This window comes from Eleutherodactylus coqui, chromosome 7 (assembly GCF_035609145.1).
Source record: "Eleutherodactylus coqui strain aEleCoq1 chromosome 7, aEleCoq1.hap1, whole genome shotgun sequence".
Classification (NCBI taxonomy): Eukaryota; Metazoa; Chordata; class Amphibia; order Anura; family Eleutherodactylidae; genus Eleutherodactylus; species Eleutherodactylus coqui.
In genome coordinates, this window is record NC_089843.1 from 227,475,587 (window position 1) to 227,499,502 (window position 23,916).

At 46.0% G+C, this 23,916-nt stretch overlaps 1 protein-coding gene across 1 annotated transcript; it reads right to left on the reverse strand.

Annotated features, from left to right (window-relative positions):
• Positions 1-1,214: 1,214 nt before the first annotated feature.
• TEKTIP1 (tektin bundle interacting protein 1) lies at positions 1,215-23,010 on the reverse strand. The gene is made up of 4 exons (XM_066574511.1): positions 22,870-23,010; positions 14,752-14,933; positions 10,049-10,174; positions 1,215-1,488 (listed from the first exon to the last, which is right to left on the reverse strand). The coding sequence occupies exons 1-4, from the start codon at positions 22,941-22,943 to the stop codon at positions 1,454-1,456; spliced, it is 417 nt and encodes a 138-aa protein (XP_066430608.1). The 5' UTR covers positions 22,944-23,010; the 3' UTR covers positions 1,215-1,453.
• Positions 23,011-23,916: the final 906 nt, after the last annotated feature.

Consider the following 23,916-nt stretch of genomic DNA (forward strand, 5'->3'; position numbering starts at 1 on the left):
AGGGTCGTGTGCGGGGGTTGGGCAGCATGTAACCCAGGAGAAGAGGCAGCGGTGTGTCCCGCAGGCAGTGATTGTGCTTTGCTGGAGGTAGTGTGGTGCTTAGCTAATGTGTGCCTTGCTAATGGGGGTTTGTCCGAAGTAAAAATTGTTAGGGGGGGGTGGGCCCACTCTTGCCGCTATTGTGGCTAAAGGGGTTGTCCCGCGACAGAAATGTAAATTTGTTCTCTTCCCAGTCCCCCTTCTAAAGAAAACATACTACACCACCCGTGGAAAGTGTTTTTAAAGAGCGTTTCTACTCACCATTATCTCGTTTCGTGAACTTATAAAAATTCTTCTTTCAAGATGGCCGCCGGTCCTTTCACAAGGTGCACCGCGGTTTTCTCCCATGGTGCACCTGGATGTTCTTCTCCAGTCTTGCGTTCCACTGCTGATTACAGCCACCTCATTGGCTGATCGGCACCACGTGACGGAGGCGCGGCTACGATGACGCGGAGAAGAGGGAGGAGCCAGGACGCCGCTCGTGAGCCCGCACACAGCCAGCAGAGGATTCTTATCTGTGCAAGCGCCGACTGTTGCGGCGACCAGAGAAGAAGGCTTTAGTCGTCGCCATGGAGACGGGGACGCCAGCGCCGGAGGGGGTAAGTGTATAACTTCTGTAAGGCTCATATTTAATGCACGATGTATATTACAAAGTGCATTAATATGGCCATACAGAAGTGTATAACCCCACTTGCTTTCACGGGACAACCCCTTTAATAGTGGGACCTGGGAACGTGAGATGCAGCCCAGCATGTTGCCCCTCTCCTGCCCTATCCGTTTCTGTGTCGTTTCCATCACTTTCTTGGGTTTTCCAGATTTTCACAAATAAAAACCTTTGCGGAGCATGGGTCATATACAAAAATGCTTGAGTCGCCCATTGAATTCAATGGGGTTCATTACTCGAAACGAACTCTCGAGCATCGCTGAAAGTTCGACTCGAGCAACGAGCACCTGAGCATTTTGGTGCTCGCTCATCTCTAGTATCGTCCCTTCTCCTCTCTTCTCCTGTCCGGTATGTGACAGTATGCATGAGCTTCTACTGTGGAGGCAAATAATACACATCTTTGACATGCATCTGGGTGGCTTTAGCTTCAGTTGGCTCTGAAAAAAGTCAAGAAACTCACACATTAGAGTGAAAGCTCGAAATGTTTTTATAATTACTTTATAACATGTTTATTTATACTTTGAGCGGATAAAATAATTCATTGTCTAGTAGTAAAATCTGCATGAAATGGCAATAGTGAAATATTAAATTATTTTAATATTAAACATTGAGTTTTACGTTTGATAAAGTTGCGGATCTTAATGTTTCTGTCAAGAGTACAAAATTCAGAAATAATGTTGCAAATGGATTTACAATGTAGTCAGTCTTTTACACACAGGTCACCATAAGTAATACATAGAATGAACAGGATCACATCTTGATTCCAAACTTGTGTCTGTTTACAACTGGAAAAGACAAAAAAAGTGTTTTAATCAATCACAGGTTTGAAAGACAGTATAATAAGATTAAATAAATGTAAGTACGTATGTTTCTGACTAAAAGACGCAGTTTTCAGCACCTTATGGTCAGGGTCAGGGGGGTCTGACAGGTTCAGAGCCCCCTGACCGCTCCCTTAATGATCCGGCAGTGCGCTGATCAGTCATTGGGAGAAATCTGCAGCGATACATACCACGGCTGCACAGTCCTCCCTTTCCTGCCCCATGTGAGCAGGAAACAGCTAGAGGGGGTCATGTATTACCGCATGGTGGGTGGGCCATATAAAATGACGTGGTGAGCCGACTTCGGTCCACGTGCCTTAAGTTTGACGTGTTATGTATACAGTGAAACAGTGCACAGTACAGTTCTGCACTTTTTTCACCTGCTTTCCTGGTAACAGTCACTTCATTCTCAGTGCCTGCAACAGCAGAGTTGCGCAAAATTTCACGGTCAGCAATGGAGCTTATAATATCTCTTTATTTTTACTTAAAGGGGTTGTCTCACGAAAGCAAGTGGGGTTATACACTTCTGTATGGCCATATTAATGCACTTTGTAATATACATCGTGCATTAAATATGAGCCATACAGAAGTTATTCACTTACCTGCTCTGTTGCTAGCATCCCCGTCGCCATGGATCTGTCTAATTTCGCTTTCTTCTGGCGTTTTTAGACGCGCTTGCGCTGTGCGGTCTTCTTCCTGGTGAATGGGGCCGCTCGTGCCGGAGAGCTGGTCATCGTAGCTCCGCCCTGTCACGTGTGCCGATTCCAGCCAATCGGGAGGCTGGAATCGGCAATGGACCGCACAGAGCCCACGGTGCACCATGGGAAAGGACCCGGGGTGCATCGTGGGTGAAGATCCCGGTGGCCATCTTGGTGAAGGAAGAAATAGGAAGAGCAGGGATTCGGGTAAGTAATATGCTTGGTTTTTTTTTAACACATCCATTGGGGTTGTCCAGCGCCGAACGGGGGGCCTATGGAAGAAAAAAAAAATGTTTCGGCGCGAGACAACCCCTTTAAGGCCTCTTTTACGCAGAGCGAAAAATCATTCACATAAACAATGACAAAGTTGGTGCATGCAGCCTGTTAATACAGGCCAAGAAATCGCTTGCTATTTTGTTCAGAAATATGCAAGTTCTCCCAAGTACACAAATGCTCCATGTGTGGATGTAAACTGCTTTTGGACACACAGCAAGGCTCAGAAGAGAAGGAGCGCCATTTGTCACTTGGATTTTGCTGGAATGGCTTTCAGAAACTAATTCAGTCTCTGTAAATGTAGCAGTTTTGCAGGTAATTAGAATTGAACTCTGGGTAACAGTCTCAAATGTAGAACTGAAGTCCACAGCAATTGTCTAAGCCAGTGATGGTGAACCTTTTAGAGACCAAGTGCCCAAACTGCAACCCAAAACCCACTTATTTATTGCAAAGCGCCAACATGTCAGGGGGCAGGGCTTATCACAACGTATGATTTTAGCCTGGCCTTCTAAAAAGGACAGGGCTGCTTCAAAATAGACAGCATGCTTATTTTTACAGCTTTTTGGATGCGGAAATGCTGCAGAATGTCCTCAGCTGAAATTTCTGTGGAAAATTCTGCAGCATTTCCGCATCCAAAAAGCTGTAAAAATCTGCACACTGTCTATTTTGAAACAGTCCTGCCCATTTTCGTCACATGTAAACATACCCCAGCGGTAATAGTGAACCCCTCCCCACAGCGGCCCTCGCTAGAATAGTAACCACCCTCCCCCCCCACGGCGGCCCCTGGTAGAGTAGCGGCGGCCCCTGGTAGAATAGTGACACCCCACGTTGGCCCTTAGTAGAATAGTGACATCCCACAGTGGCCACAGTAGTAATAGTGACATTCCACAGCAGCCACAGTAGTAATAGTGACATCCCACAGGGGCCCCCAGTAGAATAGTGACATCCCACAGCGGCCACAGTAGTAATAGTGACACCCCACAGCGGCCCCCAGTAGAATAGTGACATCCCACAGCAGCCCCTCATTATATGTAAGCCTCACTGCAAAATAACCCTCTAGGCTAGGTAAAATGCAAGGAAAGCAAAATTAAATTCGTACGCTGACCTCTCCTGTAGTGCTCGCTGCCAGCGGGTGTGGTGCCACCACCGCTCATTGTCCTGGTGCCGCCGCCGCTCCCTTCAGCGTCCGCTGCCAGCGACTCTGGTCCTGCCACCGCAGCTCCCTATCCTCAACCCGCCGGCGCTGCATGTGCTGCTGCCACTGCTCCGGCCTCTCGTGATGCCGCCGATGCCGATACTTCCTCTCCTCAGGCCACACACACCCCCAATCACAAGCTGGGGGCGTGAAATGTCAAATGCCTATATTATATTGCCACTGCTAACTTCCGATGTCATAGTGTGCACCGGGATAAGTGCCACCAGCTGTGCAGCTGAGTGAATGTTGGCAGGGGAGCAGCGGCACCTGCCGGTATTGACTAGAGCGGTGAGCGCCCGACGGTGGCGCGTGCCAGCAGGGAGGGCTCTGCGCGTTGCCTCTGTCACGCATGCCATAGGTTCGCCACCACTGGTCTGGGGCCTGACTCCTTGTCTTCTCTCATTGATCAGCTACTCAGTACAGCAGGCGTCCGTGTCTTTGAATATGGCCTTATTGTGCTATTCGGCGATGTGGTCGCTATTCCTGTGTGGGACTTTAGGCCCATTTAGACACAACGATTATCACTCAAAAGACGGCTTTTGAGCGATAATCGTTGTGTGTAACTGCACTTACATTGTACAGTTTTCGATCAGCCTTCACCCATGGTTGTCTTTCAGCATACTGAAAGACGATGATGAGCCTTATTAGGGATTCACAGCGGGATACAGCTGATACTATTGCTTCAGCTGTATCCCGCTCCCTGATAACAGGCTGGTTATGAAGAACAAAGCAGTCCAGCTCTGTTCTCCATACCTGGCACGTAGCGCTCGGCTGTATAACAGCCGGGCGCTCTGTGCAGAAAATATCTGGATACAGAAGACAAGCGGGGACACCCTGCTTGTCTTCTGCATCTTCCGCTCCGAGCGCTCGGCTGTATAACAGCTGGGCGCTCGGAGAGGGGGAACAGCTGTATGCAGAAGACAAGCGGGGACACCCCGCTTGTCTTTTGCATCCTCCGCTGGCAGTGCAAGGTGATCGCTTATCTTGATTGATCATCTTGCACTGTAAATGACACAACGATGATCGCTCAAAAGTCGCTTGAGCGACATCTTTTGAGTGATTATCGTTGTGTCTAAATGGGCCTTTACTCTGATTCTGCTTGACACCGGTAACCCTGATATTCAATCAATTCTGGAATCTGCTCTACTGTTGGTGATGACTTGTAACCAGAGTCTTCTGAGAAGTGATGAGGATACACAAGATGGCTTTAAGTCTTATTAGTTTGATAACTTCTCCCTCACTTCCAGGCACTTGAAATGAAGAAGCTACATACAACTTGGGTCAGCTATTCACACACATACTATAAGGAGCCAGGAACCAGTGGCACTGCTAGATAAAACCAATTTTTCTCAGATTCACCTCACACTGCTGCCAGACACTCTCATCAGTTAAGATGGTTCCTTACCAACTACCACTAGGCGCTTTCATCACTCAAAATCAGTGATTCCCAAACGTTTTCAGTAATAAAGCCCTTTTTGAAGCAAAAGTTTCTCGTGGAGCTCCAAATCAGGACAGAGAGTATGGTCAGGGGAGGGGTTAGGGGCATGGCTTATCACAACATGATTTTTACCTCTATCATTATAAAAAGGACAGGGCTTTTTAAAAAAAATTAACCAAAATACAGAGTGGAACGCTGGAACACTGGATGGGCTTTTGATATACATTTTATTTAAAATAATATGCTGCAGAATTAAATCCCGCACCACATGTCAATATCCGCATGGGTTTCGTGCAGATTTTTTCTACAGCGTGTGGATGAGTTTTTCAAAATCTCATCTACTTTGTTGCTACAGCTACTGTGAATCCCGGAGCAAATCCGCCTCGTGTAGTAATACTGACTCTGTATATTTGTGATCCCTGTAGTAATAGCGTCCCCTATATTGGCCCTGTGTAGTAATAGTGACCCCTATATTGGCCCCAGTAGTAATAGTGACCCCAACAGCAGCTCCAGTAGTAATATTAACCCCCTCAGTAATATTAACGCCACAGTAGGTAGCACCAGTAATATTAACCTCACATTAGCCCCAGTAGTAATATTCCCCCAAGCCATATACTTACCTCCTCCTTGTAGTCAGCGCCGCTCCTCCTCTTCTCGGTGCTGAGCCCGGGCACACACTAATGTAAGTGTGTGCACCTGGAACTTTTCCTCCCTTGTCCTCTGCTGCGGAACTAAGAAGGAGAGGACTCGGGGGAGGAGGATCCCGGCTGCACATTGACGTCAGAGTCTGCACCGGGATCAGCAGCGGTGAGTGATTACTGGCAGGGAGCTGCTGCACCTCATCAGTAATCACTACTGTGGCGAGCAGCCATTGGTGTGCATGCCAGCAGAGAGGGCTCTGTGTGCCCCCTCCGGGACGTGTGCCATTGGTTTGCCACCACAGCTCAGCCGGAGCCCCTGACTGTTTCTTGCAGAGCCCCAAGAGCTCCACGGAGTACAGCTTTAGAACCGCTGCTGAACATGGTTCCTAACCAACTGCACTAGTTGCTCTCATCATCAAAGATGGTTCCTCACCAACTGCCACTAAGTGCTCTTATCACTCAAGATGGTTCTTCACCAACTGCCACTAGGCGCTCTCATTACTTAAGATGCATCCTCACCAACTGCCACTAGGTGCTTTCATCACTTAAGATGGTTCCTCACCAACTGCCACTATGCGCTCTCATTACTCAAGATGTTTCCTCACCAACTGCCAGTCTCTCCTCAAAGCTCCTCCTCCACACACACCACAAGCCCAGACAGAACACAAGGAAATGAGGGAAAACCAACCACAGTGCAAAAGACAGCAGATATACACAGTGACATTTACAAATGAAATAGGGTATATATCCCTTACAGACTGTCTGAGGATGTTTTGCATCAGGAACACAAGTCTCTCCTCTAGTGGCTTTGGTACTTCCTTCTTGCAGCTCTGGTACATAGACCCTGACTATGCAGTTTAACTGCACTCTGTTTACACATATGTTAGAGTTGTGGACAGTGAAGGTGATGGTGTATCCCTCAAGGGATGGTTCTCCACAGGCTCTTTTGGTAATGGAACACTGCTCCCAGTCCTAGGGTCAAAATGAATCCTTCCTACTTCTCTCAGCTGAGTCCGGCCTATAGGACAGCTTGGGGCTAGATGCATATACCCCTGGAAATAAGCATCTTTTTTCCATATAATCAAAATCTCAGACACATCGTCTCTATGCTCAAAATGGTAACTTTTATTTTAAACCATAGAATCATAGAATGGTAGAGTTGGAAGGGACCTCCAGGATCATCGGGTCCAACCCCCTGCTCAGTTCAGGATCACTAAATCATCCCAGACAGATATTTGTCCAGCCTTTGTTTGAACACTTTCATTGAAGGAGAATTCACCACCTCCCGTGGTAACCTGTTCCACTCATTGATCCCCTACACTGTCAGAAAGTTTTTTCTAATATCTAATCTGTGTCTCCTCCTTTTCAGTTTCATACCATTGCTTCTAGTCTTTCCTTTTGCAAATGAGAATAGGGCTGATTCCTCTGCACTGTGACAGCCCTTCAAATATTTGTAGACAGCTATTAAGTCTCCTCTCAGCCTTCTTTTTTGCAAGCTAAACATTCCCAGATCCTGTAACTGTTCTTCATAGGATATGATTTGTAGACCACTCACAATCTTGGTAACTCTTCTCTGAACTTGCTGCAGTTTGTCTCTGTCTTTTTTAAAGTGGGGTGCCCAGAACTGGACACAGTATTCCAGATGAGGTCTGACTAAGGAAGAGTAGAGGGGGATAATGACCTCACGTGATCTAGACTCTATGCTTCTCTTAATACATCCCAGAATTGTGTTTGCCTTTTTGGCTGCTGCATCACATTGTTGACTCAAGTTCAGTCTATGATTTATTAGTATACCCAAGTCTTTTTCACATGTGCTGCTGCTTAGCCCAATTCCTCCGATTCTGTATGTGCTTTCTTCATTTTTCTTGCCCAGATGTAGAACTTTGCATTTTTCCTTGTTAAATACCATTATGTTAGTCGCTGCCCACTGTGCAAGCTTTTCTAGATCTTTTTGAATACTCTCTCTTTCTTCCTAGTGTGAGCTATCCCTCCTAGCTTTGTGTCGTCGGCATATTTGATCAGTTTCCCATCAATTCCCTCCTCTAGATCATTTATAAAAATGTTAAACAACACTGGACCTAGGACAGAGCCTTGTGGTACCCCACTTGATAAAGTTAGCAAACCAGTTAGAAACTAGTTAGCAATGTCAATTCTCTGGGATTCCTGGAGTACAGCAGTTGAACAGAGTTACAAACAATTACAGATAAACGATAGGCTATGGAAACCTGCCTTCAACACTCTGCCATTATGTTAGCATTGTCCCATGGCAAGGTTTCTCAAAATTATAGCAAGAGTAGAAAAGTCCCTGTTATAGTAATAATAAAGTAGTAATATATGTATTCTATTATATATATTTTCATATGTTTCTCACCTCAGCCTATGCGAACACTATATATATATATATATATATATATATATATATATATATATATATATATATATATACCTTCTTAGTAAATAGCTAGCAGCTAAATGGTTCACTGGTTCAATATTGTACGGTTCCCAGGGCATAGCACTGCTCTCCAGATGTGTTTCTCATGAAAAAGACCTGGGATGCCCACAGCTCATAAGGGAAGGGGGGGGCTGCTCCCTACCCCCTCCTTTGGATTCCTTGGTCTGGGCAGGGATATTGATAAGTCAATTCTAGTTTTGTGTATAAGAAATCACTTGTTTAGTAGTAACACACACCTTAAGGCATTAACATGTGTCAGTCATTACAAACTAAGCCTATCAGGAGTTGTTATGATGTTAGGGGCGTGTATTTGTATTACTGCATAATTTTTGGATATATCTGTACCGTGATGTTAATAATAAACCAGAAGTATATTGCCTTTGAAACAGATGTGTGTGTCCCTGGCTATATATAAGCATGCATGCTGTTCTCATTATGAATAATTTGTGAATTAGGGGTGATATGAATTATTCCCATAACAGTCCCACTTAGTTTTTACCTTCAATATAGGTTGCAGATTGAGTGGAGTCGTTTGGGACACACGAGTCTTTCTCCTGGTCATCCTAGGTAACCACACAATCACCAAAGAAAGCTGAGGTGCGGGACTAGAGGAACCAACTCCAGATATACATACACCAGTGGGTGCAATTTTAGAATATTTCTCCAGTAGCTCAGTGAGTGGATAGAGGTGCCTGAATACAAGAAGCATGTGGCCCTCCAGCTCGCAACTGCAATCACTGATTCTCCTCCTTAAAGTAACACGGCTCAAAAATAGAAAACACTAAAAGCAACTTTAAAACAAGCAGGTAATTGACACACAAGTAGAGAAAAAAAGAAACCACCACCCCCCTTACACATGCACTAACACACTGCACTCATTACAGCGCCTCCTTCCCCCAGGTGACTCTGCTCTAGCCCCAATGTCTCCTGCTGTATGTTATACCTTCTCCCTCTGGTATGTTGGTTGCCATCCTGACAACTTGGGCATGTATACATACTTAGTGTTCAAACCTTGATGGCAATCTATTGCTGAGATTGCTGTTCCTGGGAGTGTTATTCTTCTGCGGCAACTCAGTGAACCTCCTTTCCCGGGCAGTGCTGCTCCAGCTCAACTACTTTAGGAAATCTTAAATGGCCATTTTGGTGATATTTTTTTTTATTCGTTATATAGTTAGTTACTTTGTATATTATACATCAGCTAGTTTCACCGTGTTTAGTTATTCCTTTTTATCTGGAAATTCTTGGACTCCTCCTCAGGTGGGTCATGTGATCTCATTGTGACTATCTGAAATTGACTTGGCTTTGTATTCTCAAGGAGTCACTTTTTCAGTCATCATAATTCCTATATGATATTATATGCACTGTACAACATAGGGTTTTAACAAAGGGGGAGATAGAAACATCTATCACAGTTACTGTTGATGATTAGATGCTGCTGTCACATAGTTATAATGAAGAAGATGACAGTTCATGCTCCTGACTGAATACTTATAGTCATTAGCTTATTTAGGAGAATATTGAGTGTAATGATAAATTACAGTGACCTCCCAGTAGGCAGAGATGGTGCAGGCTCTAGATGTCATGCCGTTCTGATGCATCATGGGATTGCTAGCACGGCACACAGGAAGAAAAAGCAGCGAGAAATCTAAACATCAAGCTGGTGCCTGATAAGCATCAGACAGAAGGCTGCACCACATGGACGTGCAATATACATAGGAAACATCCAGTGTATGACAGGCAATCAGGTGAGCGGGGCAGAGAAGGAAAAATGTGTATTCACTGGAGTAGCCTTTTTATTTGCTTGGTTCTTTTTCATCTCATTTTACTTACCATACTCTTTACCTAGAATGGAATGATCCCTCCACATGAATGTACTCCACCGAGCAGAGTCCTTCAGACACTGGGATGGTTGGGTTGGATCATACCATGCAGTCTCACGAAGGAGCTGAGAGGCACCTAGAAAAGTTATTTCTATTATGATAACCAATAACATGTTTCCAAATATGCTTTATACATGGACCCAAGGGCAAAACAAAACTAACACTTTCATTCCTATGTGTACCAATGTGATTTGATTGGATGCATGTTTTGAAGTCTCACTAAACAGATAACTTTTCAATACAGTTTATCATTATTAGTAATGAATACGTATTATTACCATTATTATTACTAATACTACTATTCTACTACAATAAACAACTGTACACTGTTACGTCAGTGCCGTTGAAGGCCATTGGTGCTAACAAACCAGTTTCTATGGGGATTTTTTGGGTTCCAAGAATGTGACGCTGGTATCAACAGCATATGATCTTGAAGATCACCTACGGCCGTGACGGAATATCGCTAGCGATATTCCACCGCAGGGGACGAGGGGGTAAGCGCTGACAGGTCTCAGCGGTGAACCTAACAGATAGGCTCACCGCGGAGAATCGCGACATGCCAGCGATTTAGATCCTGCAAGCGGAGAATCCCTATGATTCTCTGCTCATCGACACCAGTGCTGCACTTTCCATAGCAACACTATGGAAAGCTTCACACAGCGTGATAAATCACTGGCGGATCATCGCCCATGGACATGCAGCCTAAGCTACCTACCCATCAGCTGTATTATTTATCCTACCCTTGCTCTCTGTTCTGCTACTCAAACATGATGTGTAAATGAACAAGAGGGGAATTGATTAGATGGCCTAAATGACAGTGGATAGGATGTGAAATCACTGATGCTTGGTTTCTAAGAAGAGTGGATCAGGGCTGGAGAGGAAATGCTCTGAACAGGGAATAAAGACTTGGGTTAGAAAGAGGAGTAGGACTTGGAGAAGTACATAAGGACATTTGGAAGGGACACAAGAATATTCTCCAGATTGGAGGGCATGCTTATGTGTTTATATAGTGGGAGGCAGTGCTAATTCAAGGTTAATTCACCTATACAGCCTGTGTTGCTTGAGCAGTACTCAATTTGGATGTTGGCTATTTCTTTAGCATTTTCTGTGCCATGCCCCATTAAAAAAACGGTGTCTCACTGTTCCTGTCCCCATCCTCATCAGGTGCCTAAAAGTCTCTGCTTACCCCCACCTATCAAATCTGATTAAGTGTGGGGGACTGACTCTACAATTGAAAAGCTTGAGAACAACACTAATGTCCCACAAGTGCAACAGACTGTCCCATATGGTTGGTCCCAACTCATCCAGAATGAAATCCAGTTGCACGTCTGCATTTCAGAATGCAAGTTTTCTATTCATAGCTAGACATATATCATGAATTTTTGGTCCTCCAATAGAGTTTTTTTCCTGGCATGAAACAGGTTCTAATGCAGGAAAGAAATGTCACTGTGTATATCTGACTTGGAACTAAAAAAATGCACATTTTAAAATGCAGACATCCAACTGGATTTCTTTCCGAGACTTTACAAAGTCGTGGCAGTCTGTACTGGGCAGAGAATAGAAAGTGGAAAGAGAATGACTCCAGTCAGAGAAGATCTGTAAGTCACTAGATTTAATTATTTATTCTGTACCTGACTACTTCGGATCATTCATTTGATTGGTCTGTTCTGAGCTTGCCCCTGATACCTTATCTCTGAACTGAGCTTGGCCCTGGAACTATATATGTTAGAGGCAACATGTGAAAAGCAGGCATCGTATAGAATGCCTTAACAATCTATAGAATGATTAAAGAGTACCTGAGGTTATAACAAGTTTTGTTAAATATAACAGGTTCTCCTGACTCACTCATTTGCTGCTGTTTTCACCGTTTTATGTCTGTAAGTTTAGAATTACAGGTGGTCTCCCCCATTTTTCTGTTACCCTGATGTTTGTAAAGTACTATCATGCAGGAGACGTGTAGCATGCCTAGCATTCAACCAGTACTTCACTGTCCTGCAATTCCTTGCCCTGATATCCCATGCTGCACTGCACAGTCTGTGGTTCAATGAGTAGGGGGGGGGAATAACTGAATACCCACTTCTCTGCACCTAAGGACAGTTCAGATTTTCTCGCCAAATGGTGAGTAAGCACAATATAATGTGTGTACACACATAGATACATCCACCAGGAGAGTGGAGTATTTTATACTTTGCTGCTTCACCTTTTGGCATTGCATCAAGTGACTAGAAAAAATGTGAAATATTCATCATGTCATACTTCGATGTTCCATTTTAGGCATTCCATACAATGATTTATTTCATTTATGTAACATACATGTTGTCGCGGCCCCTCGGTCGCGACAACATCTTGGCATGGTGGCCTTAACACAGGCCAAAGACCTGTTGTCTTGTTAAGCAGGTTAAGGGTTAATGCACTATGTGCAGAGTTCTGTTGGTGCTGTCTGCCTTTGCTGCATGGAAGCATGCAGGATTAGCTATGCCTGGGAGAAGGCTGGAGGTGTGCTTTGCTATTCATTCTGCCAGTGTTCAGGTGCAGAGGGGCTATATATTCTAACCACTCCTGCTGACCAGTGCTGCTTATTCCGTTCCACAGTGAGAACTTGAAGTTTGGAGCTCTGCTGTGCTGGGTGTTTTACAAACTTGCAGATAAGTAACTGCTGGTTCCTTTTCAGTTTTATTTGTGGCTTTTCATTTCTGTTTTGCTTTGCATGTTGGTGCATCTCTCCTGGGGTTCCTATAGGGACAATCAAGGCCGAGAAAGAAGACCGCTGGGCCACATTTTATCGAGGCAATGTCCCCGCTTTAGGCAGGGACCCATCACCCTCCCTGATCGGTTAGGGCCAGGCTTCCTTCCCTCTCCCTGGAGTGGTGCTACTGTCCCACATAGCGTGGCATGGGGAGTGTTGTGGTGCGCACTGTTTACTGCAGCCGTGGTTATCATCACCCTGCATCTGTGCTGAGCTTAGTGCTCGTGTGCTACACGGACGTGACACATATGTGCTAAACATGATTTTTGTACCATATCTATGCACTGAGGTTGATTCTGGTAGTGTATCTATGTGCAGTGATCCCTCAAATTACAATGGCATCGGGATAGAATATTTTCAGCAAATAATAGTCTTTACTGGGCCATCAGATTTTGAAACCAGATTCAACATACGATGTTAGATACAGTTCGGATCTGCAGCACGTGTACTTTGTTGGAAAATCCAGCTAATCAGCATGGGCATATCACTGGTAAAACCACTGTATTACTGAAGGTCATGGCTGTCAAGTAGTGCAGCTTTACAGTACAGTATGTCCTGTTCTGCTCTTCACCTGTACTGGGATGAGTTCCAGGGGAGGGCAGCTCCTTTTTTTGACACTATGTACAAGATCCTAAAAAACTTCTGTCCTTACAGCAGCTAAACCTGATATCTCCATCTCAGTCTGTGGTACCATCATAACTCCTCGGCAAGGCTGTTTTGGGGTCATATTTGATTCTGACCTTTCTTTCACTCCCCTTATTCAGCCACTTGCTCGCTCATGTTACCTGCACCTCAAAAACATCTCCTCAATCTGCCCTTTGCTCACTGTGGAAATAGAAAAAGCTCTTACTGTCGCCCTTTATTCACTCTTGACTTGATTATTGCAACTCAATACGGATTGGTGTTCCCCTTACTGAACTCTCCCCTCTTCAGTTTAATTTCTAAAATGCTGCAGAATACATTGGCACTATATAAAGATTATTATTATTATGAGGTTATTATTTGTATAGCAATGGAAGCACTCCAGCAAAGGTCTGACAGATAACTTAGACTGCGCATGTACAACAGGAAAGAGTGATTTCTGGATACAAACTCTGTGAAGGAAGAATCTAAGGACAAGTGTTTGCATGTTTATGATTGTTAATGCTGTACAGTTTGATTTACAAGTAAAGAGAAAAACTGTGTGCCTCCGGTTTTGGAAAATTATTCCTTTGACTGTGGACTCTGTTATTTACATTGACCATTTAAAAAGGGACACTGGCATCACGAAGACAACCAGGTATTAAGCGGTTCCCTACACAGGTGTTATTTATGGGAAATGTGAGCGGCTGGGACAACTACACTTTGGGCCTAGAAGGAGAAGATGGTAGAGCAACCCATGACAAAGTAAGCTTTCTACCCCGCCATCTTCCCCAGCGTCAAGGTTAGTACTGGGCCGCTTCTTTAGGAGAAGACCTCACCTGTGAGTCGCTGGATTTAACTGTACTGCAATTACATAAGTAACAATCAACAGTTGTTAATATCTTCTAATGGCTAAAGGTGCGAATGAGCCGACAATCATTTTCATGCTTGTATTAAATGAACAATAAGTGAACGAATTGTTGGCCATCTTTACACTGAACGATTAGATTTTAAAGGATTTTTCGCTCAGTAATCTCTGCATGTCAAAGGGCCTTTACTGCAAAATCAAGGGCAAACAAATGAAAAGATGTAAGGTTGCCAGTTGTCATCTTTTTCAGTTAGCAACAACTGAAGATTCTCACTTTCTATCTTGTAGGCTTATATCAGGCTTCCGCTGTATCCTAGTTGAGAGCAGCAGTGGATATCCAAAACTTTTGGAACAAACAGCGCTTATTAAGTCTGGGCAAAAAGCTGGGATTGACTTTTCTTTGTCATTGCATACTTACTGTTCTGGAGAGCCGCCTGCTCTCTCTGTCTGTATTCATTTTGCCATTGAAGGAAGACTTCCGACTTTTTAGTGTACAAAACATTCGACTTAACATCTATACCCCAAGGACCTGAGGTAGAGGTGACTGCCTGCTGCAGGATGGGGGAGTTGGATGGTCCATAGAGAAATGCAGGCTTGACACTAGAAAAAAGAAAATTACATTGAATAGCAGGTTACAACTTGTACAGTTTAATTGGATACGTTTGTTGTCTCTTAAGAGTACAATATTTGCCTTAATTTGTCTAAATTGCTCTGCTAGAAACATTTGTAAAGTGATAGTGACCCCCCCAAGTAATAATCACCCTTTTGTGGCTGCATAGTAAAAGGGCCCCGCAAGTGGAAATGGCCCTCTGAGGCTACCTTATAATAGTTCCCCACAAAAGTAATAATCCCACTTCGTGACTACATCATAATAGTGCACCTCCAAAATCATAATTCCTCCTTGTGGCTACATTGTAAAATTGTTCTCCCCAAAGTAGTAATGCTCCCTTTGGGGCTACAACGTAATAGTGTTCACCTAAAGTAATAATGTCCCAATTTGTAGCTATATAGTAATAATACCCTTTCTGTGGTTACAAAGTTTCCTTCAACGTAATCCCCCTTTTATAGCGAATTAGTAATACCCATAGGCGTAGCGTCAGGGGGTGCTGGGGTCGCCATGGCGACCTGGCCCGTGAGCTCAGGGGGCCCCAGGGCCGCCCTCCGCCATACCCCCATGCACATTCAGTGCATTAATGGCTGGCCGTTCTTTCCCCCGCATGATGCGGCAGTCAGAACAGCCAGCCTGAGAGGAAAAGCAGGGAGGTACTCACATGGAGAGGAGGTCACATGGGACGGCAGGGGAGGAGGTCACATGGGACGGCAGGGCACAGTGATCATGTGCTGCCCCCCCTGCTTCCTGCTGAACGGGGAAGCTTCTGAGTTTACCTCTCCTGCTGCTGCTGTCACATGGAGGAGAAGTGGACCGAGCCCTGGGGTAAGTGTATATATGTGTGTGTATCTGTCTGTCTCCCTCCTCTATCTATCTATCTCATATCTATCTATCTCATATCTATCTATCTATCTATCTATCTAAATCTATCTATCTATCTCATATCTATCTATCTATCTCATATCTACCTATCTCATATCTATCTATCTCATATCTATCTATCTATCTATCTATCTATCTATCTATCTATCTATCTATCTATCTATCTATCTATCTCATATCTGTCTATCTATCTATCTCATATCTACCTATCTCATATCTATCTATCTATCTATCTATCTATCTATCTATGTATCTATCTATCTATCTCATATCTATCTATCTATCTATCTATCTATCTATCTATCTATCTATCTATCTATCTATCTATCTATCTATCTACCCTATCTATCTATCTATCTATCTATCTATCTATCTATCTATCTATCTATCTATCTATCTATCTATCTATCTATCTCATATCTATCTATCTCATATTTATCTATCTATCTCATATCTATCTATCTATCTATCTATCTATCTATCTATCTATCTATCTATCTCATATCTATCTATCTATCTATCTATCTATCTATCTATCTATCTATCTATCTATCTATCTATCTATCTATCTATCTCTCTCTTTGGTATAAGTTATACATCTCCCTGGATTTACTGTATTTATTTGCACCCTTTACACGCAATTAAATAACGCATCAAAACCGCATGCAGTTAATAATAGTGTCTGCAGCTCCTTCAGGGTGACTGCCCACTACAGTTTTTTCTCACGGCGAAATTCGCAGTTTTTTTTTTTCTGTAGGGGTCTATGGGACTTGTAATGTTAAAATAGCGATCACACAAAATCGCAAATTACCACGAAGTCGCGTTTTTGCGCGATCGTGATTTTAACATTACAAGTCCCATAGACCCCTGCAGAAAAAAAAAACGCTGCGAATTTCGCCGAGAAAAAAAACTGTAGTGGGCAGTCACCCTAATACCATACGCGGTCTTTAAATACTGCATGCAGGTTTCTTATGTGTCTTAATTGTGGTTCTAAAGTGCAACATAAACCATGACCCCCCTAAGGCCGCTCTCACATATGTGTTCAGAAAACGCAGCTCAAAATCGTGTCATTTTTACCAGAATTTCGAGCAGCGTTTTTGAACACAGGTTACAGCGTCTGACAGCACTCTTCAATGCACCCCATCATTGTGATGGGTGATGAGTAGAGATGAGCGAGCACCAAAATTCTCGGGTGCTCGTTACTCGGGACGAAATTATCGCGATGCTCGAGGGTTCGTTTCCCCCCCCCCCCCCACTCCCAACAACTTTTACTTCTGAGAATCCCTCATTTGCAATGCATACCTTAGCTAAGCACCACACTACCTCCAACAAAGCACAATCACTGCCTGCATGACACTCCGCTGCCACTTCTCCTGGGTTACATGCTGCCCAACCCCCCCCCCCCCCCCTGCACGACCCAGTGTCCACAGCGCACACCAAACTGTCCCTGCCCAGCCTTCAGCTGCCCTTATGCCATGCCACCCTCATGTCTATTTATAAGTGCGTCTGCCATGAGGAGGAACCGCAGGCACACACTGCAGAGGGTTGGCACGGCTAGGCAACGACCCTCTTTAAAAGGGGCGGGGCGATAGCCCACAATGCTGTACAGAAGCAATGAGAAATCCAATCCTGTGCCACCTCCATCAGGAGCTGCACACGTGGGCATAGCAATGGAAAACCTATGTGCGACACACTATTCATTCTGTCAAGGTGTCTGCATGCCCCAGTCAGACCGCGGTTTTTTATAAATAGTCACAGGCAGGTACAACTCCGCAATGGGAATTCCGTGTGCACCCAGAGCATGGGTGGCTCCCTGGAACCCACCGGCGGGACATAAATATATCCCATTGCAGTGCCCAACACAGCTGATGTAACGTCAGCTTTAATGCAGGTGGGCAAAAAATTAATTGGATTACACTGTAGGCGAGGGCCCCAAAAAATTGGTGTACCAACAGTACTAATGTACCTCAGAAAAATTGCCCATGCCCAACCAAGAGGGCAGGTGAAACCCATTAATCGCTTTGGTTAATGTGGCTTAATTTGTAACTAGGCCTGGAGGCAGCCCAGTTAAAATAAAAATTGGTTCAGGTGAAAGTTTCAACGCTTTAATGAGCATTGAAACGTATAAAAATTGTTTAGAAAAATTATATGACTGAGCCTTGTGGGCGTAAGAAAAATTGCCCGTTCGGCGTGATTACGTCAGGTTTCAGGAGGAGGAGCAGGAGGAGGAATATTATACACAGATTGATGAAGCTAAAAGGTCCACGTTTTTGATGGTGATAGAGAACAATGCTTCCATCCGCGGGTGCAACCTACGTATTGTTTAGGTATCGCTGCTGTCCGCTGGTGGAGAAGAGAAGTCTGGTGAAATCCAGGCTTTGTTCATCTTGATGAGTGTAAGCCTGTCGGTACTGTCGGTTAACAGGCGGGTACGCTTATCTGTGATGATTCCCCCAGCCGCACTAAACACCCTCTCTGACAAGACGCTAGCCGCAGGACAAGCAAGCACCTCCAGGGCATACACCGCGAGTTCAGGCCACGTGTCCAGCTTCGACACCCAGTAGTTGTAGGGGGCAGAGGCGTCACGGAGGACGGTCGTGCGATCGGCTACGTACTCCCTCACCATCCTTTTACAGTGCTCCCGCCGACTCAGCCTTGACTGGGGAGCGGTGACACAGTCTTGCTTGGGAGCCATAAAGCTGTCAAAGGCCTTAGAGAGTGTTACCCTGCCTGTGCTTTACATGCTGCCTGATCTCTGCGCCTCCCCTGCTACCTGGCCCTCGGAACTGCGCTTTCGGCCACTAACGCTGTCGGATGGGAATTTTACCATCAGTTCGTCCGCCAGGGTCCTGTGGTATAGCATCACTCTCGAACCCCTTTCCTCTTCGGGTATGAGAGTGGAAAGGTTCTCCTTATACCGTGGGTCGAGCAGTGTGTACACCCAGTAATCTGTAGTGGCCAGAATGCGTGTAACGCGAGGGTCCCGAGAAAGGCATCCTAACATGAAGTCAGCCATGTGTGCCAAAGTACCTGTACGCACCACATGGCTGTCCTCACTAGGAAGATCACTTTCAGGATCCTCCTCCTCCTCCTCAGGCCATACACGCTGAAAGGATGACAGGCAAGCAGCATGGGCCAAGCTGTCTCTTCCCCCTCCTCCTCATCCTCCTCATGCTCCTCCTCCTCCTCAACGCGCTGAGATATAGACAGGAGGGTGCTCTGACTATCCAGCGACATACTGTCTTCCCCCGGCTCTGTTTCCGAGTGCAAAACGTCTGCCTTTATGCTTTGCAGGGAACTTCTCAAGAGGCATAGCAGAGGAATGGTGACGCTAATGATTGCAGCATCCCCGCTCACCATCTGGGTAGACTCCTCAAAGTTTCCAAGGACCTGGCAGATGTCTGCCAACCAGGCCCACTCTTCTGTAAAGAATTGAGGAGGCTGACTCCCACTGCGCCGCCCATGTTGGAGTTGGTATTCCACTATAGCTCTACGCTGCTCATAGAGCCTGGCCAACATGTGGAGCGTAGAGTTCCACCGTGTGGGCACGTCGCACAGCAGTCGGTGCACTGGCAGATTAAACCGATGTTGCAGGATGCGCAGGGTGGCAGCGTTCGTGGGGGACTTGCTGAAATGTGCGCAGAGGCGGCGCACCTTTCCGAGCAGGTCTGACAAGCGTGGGTAGCTTTTCAGAAAGCGCTGAACCACCAAATTAAAGACGTGGGCCAGGCATGGCACGTGCGTGAGGCTGACGAGCTGCAGAGCCGCCACCAGGTTACGGCCATTGTCACACACGACCATGCCCGATTGGAGGCTCAGCGGCGCAAGCCAGCGGTCGGTCTGCTCTGTCAGACCCTGCAGCAGTTCGTGGGCTGTGTGCCTCTTATCTCCTAAGCTGAGTAGTTTCAGCACGGCCTGCTGACGCTTGCCCACCGCTTTGCTGCCACGCCGCGTGACACCGACTGCTTGCGACGTGCTGCTGCTGACACATCTTGAATGCGAGACAGAGGTTGCGTTGGAGGAGGAGGAGGGTGGTTTAGTGGAGGAAGCATACACTGCCGCAGATACCAGTACCGAGCTGGGGCCCGCAATTCTGGGGGTGGGTAGGACGTGAGCGGTCCCAGGCTCTGACTCTGTCCCAGCCTCCACTAAATTCACCCAATGTGCCGTCAGGGAGATATAGTGGCCCTGCCCGCCTGTGCTTGTCCACGTGTCCGTTGTTAAGTGGACCTTGCTAGTAACCGCGTTGGTGAGGGCGCGTACAATGTTGCGGGAGACGTGGTCGTGCAGGGCTGGGACAGCACATCGGGAAAAATAGTGGCGACTGGGAACTGAGTAGCTCTGGGCCGCCGCCGCCATCATGCTTTTGAAAGCCTCCGTTTCCACAAGCCTGTACGGCAGCATCTCCATGCTGATCAATTTGGCAATGTGCACGTTTAACACTTGAGCGTGCGAGTGCGTGGCGGCGTACTTGTGCTTGCGCTTAAACAGTGGCGCTAGCGACGTCTGGACGCTGCGCTGAGAGACATTGCTGGATGGGGCCGAGGACAGCGGAGGTGAGGGTGTGGGTGCAGACCAGGAGACGGTCGTGCCTGTGTCCTCAGAGGGGGGTTGGATCTCAGTGGCAGGTTGGGGCACAGGGGGAGAGGCAGTGGTGCAAACCGGAGGCGGTGAACGGCCTTCGTCCCACCTTGTGGGGTGCTTGGCCATCATATGCCTGCGCATGCTGGTGGTGGTGGCTCCCCAGCTGATCTTGGCGCGACAAAGGTTGCACACCACTGTTCGTCGGTCGTCAGGCGTCTTTGTGAAAAACTGCCACACCGTAGAGCACCTTGACCTCTGCAGGGTGGCATGGCGCGAGGGGGCGCTTTGGGAAACAGTTGGTGGATTATTCGGTCTGGCCCTGCCTCTGCCCCTGGCCACCGCACTGGCTCGGCCTGTGCCCACACCCTGACTTGGGCCTCCGCGTCCTCGCCCGCGTCCATGTCCTCTAGGCCTACCCCTACCCCTCAGCATGCTGTATTACTAGTAGTGCAGAAACAGAACGCTGTAATTAAATGTGCCACTTATTGGCCTGTGGTTGGAGGCTGACTTCGCTTACGGAACGCACAGCAGAGCCAGGAAATAATTTTGCGCAAGCCTGCTTTAACACTTAGCTGGCTGCGTATGAATTAGGAGGACAACTACCCCCAGCACAGACCCAGTACACTGAGGACGGTCACAGGCAGCCCAAATAGATTTTTTTTCCCAAATGTTTTTGGAAAGGCCCACTGCCTATATTCAATAAATATGTCTTCTGTCCCTGCCTCACCACTACTGGCCCTGGAGTATGTAAAATAACTGCAGACTGTTGCACTGTGGACTGGAATACAGCAGTGATGTAACAGCCAACACAGAGCCAGGAAATAATTTTGCGCAAGCCTGCTGTAACACTTAGCTGGCTGCGTATGAATTAGGAGGACAACTACCCCCAGCACAGACCCAGTACACTGAGGACAGTCACAGGCAGCCCAAATAGATTTTTTTTCCCAAATGTTTTTGGAAAGGCCCACTGCCTATATTCAATAAATATGTCTTCTGTCCCTGCCTAACCACCACTTCTGGCCCTGGACTATGTATAATTACTGCAGGGCGCAATGCTCTGCACGGCCGATATACAAAAAAAAAAAAAAGTGCAACACTGCAAAAAGCAGCCTCCACACTACTGCACACGGTTAGATGTGGCCCTAAGAAGGACCGTTGGGGTTCTTGAAGCCTAAAATACTCCTAACACTCTCCCTATAGCAGCTCCACCAAGATACCACTTTCCCTCCTCTATGTCAGAACGCATCTGTGGCGGATACAGTCAATCGCTATGTCTCCACCCATACTTCTGGTGGAGACAAGACGCCCCAGTACCGGTCTCTGTTGCTAGTTTTGGAGGAGAACAAATGCGCAAAGCATCCCAGATGAAGTGCCAATAGGAGTGTGAGAATGGAGTAAAGTTGAGCAGCTTACTATGCCGGGGGACCAACAGTCTTAGTAGTCTTTTTTTTTTTAAATGTAGATATAAACTTGTAGAACCATGAGCCCAGTTGTATGCATGTTGAGTCAATTAATGGTTTCATAGAATCCAAATGTATAATCCAAATGACATTTTATTTAATTATTTCATATTATAAAATCAATCTAGCAATGAAACACATTTGAGGTACACAGACCTCTTCCTCAGGCAGCTGGGTGGTTTACATGATGTGTGTTGTCTAGTGCTAGACAGAAGGGGCAGCAGAGCAGTTTGATCCACCGGAGTCATTTCCTCCGCTCCCAGCCAGATACAATCCCAATGGGCCAAACATCTTTTCCGTCCCATTTTTCTAGGATGAGATGAAACTCATTGTGTAAGTCACCCAGCTGTCTGAGGAAGAGGTCTACGTTCCTTAAAACGTGTTACAATTTGAAATAAAACGTCACTTCGGTTACACATCCCTTCTGCAAAACCATTACTTGACTCAACATACGTACAACTGGAGTGACGGTTCTATAAGTCTACATCGACAATAGGTCACACCTGGGCGCTAGTTTCTACCTTCTCTCCAACCTGTTACTACGGTAGTTTATGATGCCCTAGATAGAGCATAAACCTGATGACAGATTCCCCTTAATCATTGCATAATTATCTGCACACGGATGAAGGTTTCTGAAAGCGATGCTTGCTTCTCCTCTATTCACCATGTACGATCAGCTGCACAATCATGGATGTTGTCTGACTCATAGAATATGATTTTGTAGCTTTTGTCAATTGGACTGAGGAAGATATTTGCACCAATGATAAAACACAAGATAAATGGCTAGAAGACACTGATCCAGCAGGTGTTAATCATCATACAGCATGATGCTGTATTATGCGATATTTACACGTTATGGGCAATATTCAATTTTCTGTTTACTCTTGTAAATGACAACTATCTCGGCTGGTTAGTGGATTGTTTTTTAACCCTTCCTGTCATACTTGCATTATAAAAATGTAATAGAAAATTCCAGTTCTTTAGTATACTCCTCTCTTACCTCTTTATGGATTTTGGGACTTCTGTCTCCAGCGACCTCCACGCCACATGACTTTTATCTACTGGTAGCTGCATTGCATTGACTATGATCTCACACAGACAATGTGAGGCCGTGACTCTGACTACTTATGTAATGTTGTTTTCTACAATGCTCACCCTGGCAACCAAATAACAGCTTCTATGTGCCGTAACAGGATCACTCCAGAGGCGGGGTGCCCATCGCATAGGGGAGTGGTGATTGGGGAAGAGTTAAGAGCCGTGATCAGCTTGAATGCTGATCATAGCTGTTGCGGATGGGTGGCAGCTGTCAAAGACACCCACTATGCATGGAGCAGGCTTGGCTTATAAACCTCACGGCCGAAGGGCATACATGTATGCCCTTTGGTGTTAAGGGGTTATGGAGGTCGGTGTTCAGCTACATGGCTGTGGCATCAAGCAATCGAAAAGTGAACAGTGCCAGTGGAACCACTTGATGAAGACCCTGTGTTATTGCCCAGTTTGCCCATCGCAACTGCCGGCTCTGTTAATCAGAAGTCCATTCAATGCTAGGCATGAATCCACCATGTTTTTAAGGGCTCCTGCACACTGGCTAGAGCGATATTGGGACGCGATTGACGCCCCGATATCGCTGTCGCAATCCTTCTTGAAGCCCTGGATGCAAGGCGTTTCTTCAGAGAAACAGCCTACCATCCCAGGACGGCTGAAGGAATCTCTGGTCACAGCCACAGCAGGAGATAGTGTTCTTCTCCCATTGTTTCGCCGGCCCCATTGATATCAATGGGAGATGATCACGATCCTCTGCCACTGCTGTGACAGCAGTGGCAGGGGACTCTCTGCGACGAGGAATATAAGCCCTACCCCGAAAATAATCCATAACTGTAAAAAAAAAAAAAAAAAAATAAGAATACATCACCTTAGTAGCGCTGTCATCTCCGGCGCATCTTCTTGCACGTCCCCGAACTCTTCTTCTGCTTCTCTTCTGGAAGGGGATTGAAAATCTCGGCCTCCTGAAAGTGCTACCTCTGATTGGAGGAGCGCTGTGACCAAT